Source organism: Oryx dammah, unplaced genomic scaffold (assembly GCF_014754425.2).
Source record: "Oryx dammah isolate SB20612 unplaced genomic scaffold, SCBI_Odam_1.1 HiC_scaffold_4098, whole genome shotgun sequence".
In the NCBI taxonomy this organism is placed as follows: Eukaryota; Metazoa; Chordata; class Mammalia; order Artiodactyla; family Bovidae; genus Oryx; species Oryx dammah.
The window spans coordinates 1-3,461 of NW_024074064.1; the positions used below are offsets into that span (position 1 = coordinate 1).

At 55.0% G+C, this 3,461-nt stretch overlaps 1 protein-coding gene across 1 annotated transcript; it reads left to right on the forward strand.

Annotated features, from left to right (window-relative positions):
* The first annotated feature begins 273 nt into the window (after positions 1-273).
* LOC120859892 (intercellular adhesion molecule 2-like) lies at positions 274-3,455 on the forward strand. Its single transcript, XM_040235811.1, has 3 exons — positions 274-560; positions 2,016-2,286; positions 3,340-3,455. Exons 1-3 carry the CDS (start codon positions 504-506, stop codon positions 3,417-3,419), a joined length of 408 nt encoding a protein of 135 aa, XP_040091745.1. The 5' UTR covers positions 274-503; the 3' UTR covers positions 3,420-3,455.
* The last annotated feature ends 6 nt before the right edge of the window (positions 3,456-3,461 follow it).

Consider the following 3,461-nt stretch of genomic DNA (forward strand, 5'->3'; position numbering starts at 1 on the left):
AGGAAAGTGCCTGGGGACCCTGTGCTTCACAAGAAATCTAAGAGGGAGGGGGCCAGAGGAAGGAGGAGAATGTCCAGCTATCACCTCCCAAACCCTCTTTCCAACTTGGAAAGTCCCTCCTAGGTTGACCCCAATAATGAGTCCTGTGGGATTTGGAGCTCCCCAGATGTGGGGCTTGTAGCGGTGACTGTCCTGCGTCCACACACACATGAGCCCTGGGTGCTCGCCCCACCCCTGATGGCAGTGTGCCAGGAGAACTAGGCTATGTCCTGGCTTCCTCTGCCCAATTTCTTATAGACCTGTGGCCCTGGGAGCTGGCCTTCCACGTGACCTCCCCAAGACCACTCAGATAATGAGAGGAAATACAGTCATCTGCTTACAGAAGGCTGGGGGTTCCGGACTGCAGCTGCAAGTCCTCCCTCGCCACCTGCCTGACCAGAGCCCTTCACCTCTCTGCAGGCATTCCTCAGCTGTTCCCTGTGAGCCTGTGGACGCCACCCGAGATGTCCCCTTTTGGTGGCTGGGGAACGCTCGCAGCCTTTCTCGCCCTGCTCTGCTGTGAGGTGAGCCTGGGGGTCCAGACTGGGTGCGTGCCAGCCAGAGGGTAGGTCACCTGTACCCCTGGTATCATGCGGAGAAGGGGGTCCTGGTCCTGAAGTCGCTGAGGCTTTGAGCACAGCGGCCACCTGCTATGGGTGTGGGCTGCTGTGTGAGCCTGGCTTCCCATGACCCCATGACCCCGGGGCAGCAGGTTGGGGTCTTGGCCTCCACACACTGGGTTGAATGGGCCCCATAACTTCAGGGTGTGTGGATGTGGCAGGTCGTGGAGACTGATGAGGAAATGAAGGGAGGCTGAGGCTTGAGGGAAGGTGAGGGTATGTCCCAGCTGGTCTTCAGAGGTGACCCAGTGGACAGCAGAGGTCAGTGGAAAGTGAAAACGAAGCCCCTTCCGGGGAGTCCAAGGGATGGTGAAGGAGAATGCCTCCATGTGCTCAGTGCTCTGTTTTGGAAAACCTGCCAGGTGCTTTCATGGCAACCATGCAGGAAAGGGATTACTAACCCATTTGACAGATGGACAAACTGAGGCTCAGAAAGAGAAAGCACTTTGCCCAAGGCCACAGAGCTGGAAAACTCAGGATTCAAATGCAGCTCTCTCTCTCCCTGCAGAGCCTCCCTCTTGCCCCAGCTGAGGGCTAGGGGGAGGCGTGTGGGTGTGGCGGAGACACAGAGCACAGCCCTGGCCCAGCTGGCCGAGACCAGTTCAGATTCCTCACCTTCTTCCTCCCTGGGCTCCAGCCACCCTGGCCTCCTCTCTGCCCAGGGTCAGTGCTGGTGGTTTTCTGCCCTCAGCAGACACCTGCCAGCCAAGCTCCCCCTGATTTCCTTCATCCTTAGCTCAAATGTCACCGTTTCCATGACGCCTGTGCTGAGCACAGTATCAGCATGGCAACCCACCCCACTCCCTATTTCCTTTCCCAGGTGCTTCCCACCAACGGACACACAGGTTAGTTTGCTTCTTGGTTACTCTGTGTCCCTCGCGGCAGTGCGAGCTCCACAGGGGAAGTGTTGGTCTTCTTCCGTCTCTGAGGGCTCCGCAGAGCCTAGAACAGTGCCTGCCACGCAGCCGGTGTTCTCCAAGGATTTGCAGAAGAGGAGGAAGGAGTGCGGGAGGAGCCGAACTCATGGACACGGGGCCTGAGAGGACACGATCCACCTCCATTTCAGGGAGGCCTTCACAGAGGAGGTGTCATTTGGGCTGGGGGCGAGTTTGAATATAATCATCTTGGGGATAGGAGATGTGCACGACGAAGACTCACCTGGAGGTGAGAAGCTGGAAGAAGAGCAGTCAGGGGCAGGGAGACAGCTAGGGGGCAGCCCCGTTGGTCTAGATCACAGGCAATAACGTCTGCACAAGAAGAGAGGAGCAGAAGGGACCCCTAATCAGAGTGCCCACCATGGGCAGCTCCTCCAGGCAGGGCAGCGGGGCTGTCTGCTGAGCAGTGTTTTCTGGTCTTCCAGGGTCTGGTGAGGAGGAGTTTGAGGTACCCAAAGAGCCAAAGCACCGGATGGTGGGCTCTGGAGAGTTTCAGGTGATTAATTGTACTGCCAGTTGTACAGACCCCAAGAAACTTGTTCTGGAGACAGCCCCACACAAGACTCTCCTGGAGGGCCAGGCTCAGTGGAAGTTGTTCAAAGTCGTCAACATCTCCGAGAACGTGGAGCTCATGTGCAGTTTCACCTATGGTGGCAGGCAGGAGACGAAAGTTTTCAACATCACCGTGTTCTGTGAGTGTCGCCCATGGGCCCTGCTCCCCAAGGCTGGAGCCTGTGTCTGCAAACCCACACAGAGCTGCTCTGTCACTGCTTCTGGGCACTCTGCTATGGTCCCCACCTCCCTGGGCTCCTGGATCCAGGTCACAGGCTCAGAATCTGCTCACACCCTCCCCTGGCCTCCTCGAACCCTGCCAGCAACCAGGATTTTGAGATTTGCTCAGAGGCAGACAATCCAAGCAAGGTTTAGACAAATCTAAAAATCGTTTTCACAGTCTCCTCCCAGCTGGGGAGTACCCCCATCACCAGAACACCCTGCATCCCGTGACAAGCAGCAGGGACCCATCAGGAGGGCTGGCACAACCACCACTAACCCATTCACCTCCTGGAGAGAAGGTCGTGGTCTTATCTCCCCCTGAGGGCTCTTTGCAAACGTGTGACCATCACACACACACACACCTGCCCACCGGCCACAGAGACCATGGAGAGACCAGGGTTCTCCCGGAAGCTCGGCACCCAGGGTATCACCGAGAACTGTCATCAGTGGGTCAAATGAGTATAAAGATGTCTGAAATCTACCATATTATCCTGGGGTAATGGGGGCTAGGTATTCTAGTTCAAAAATGAACCCAGACAGAGGTCCTGGTGGTCCAGTGGCTAAGCCTATGCACTCCCAATGCAGGGGACCCGGGTTTGATCCCAGGTCAGGGAACTAGAGCCCACATAGCACAGCTAAGACCTGGCAAACCAAAGAGATCAATCTTGAGTTTAAAAAAAAAAAAAAAAAAACAGGAACTCAGGGAACTGTGGAGTTTAATAGTAAGGGATAGCGATAGTTTTAAGCCTGATCCTGAAAACCAAGGGAGGTCTGACTCTTGCCCACACCTCTGAAGAATCTCACAATTCATGGCCCCATTCCAGTGAGTACTCCCTTCTAAGTCTCTCTCAAAAAAGCTATCCAACTCTTTAATTTTTGAAATTTCTATTGAATTTATGGAGAGGAAAGAGACATAGCCAAAACTTTTATCTTTCTAGTTGACTGAACTGATTCTGAACCCTTTCTTGTAGACACCAGGGCACCTCCATTCTTGTCCATTGCAGAAGTCATCAGGTCCCTGAAACTACTACCCAGACATCGTTCACCCTGAACTGCTTCTGCCTTCCCGCCCCAGCCCACTTCCTGAGGACAC

Coding starts and splice junctions, on each gene's coding strand:
- LOC120859892 (XM_040235811.1), top strand. CDS start 504: ATGTCCCCTTTTGGTGGCTGGGGAACGCTCGCAGCCTTTCTCGCCCTG. Junction 561..2,015: donor TTCTCGCCCTGCTCTGCTGT/GAGGTGAGCCTG, acceptor TTTTCTGGTCTT/CCAGGGTCTGGTGAGGAGGA. Junction 2,287..3,339: donor TTTCAACATCACCGTGTTCT/GTGAGTGTCGCC, acceptor CCTTTCTTGTAG/ACACCAGGGCACCTCCATTC.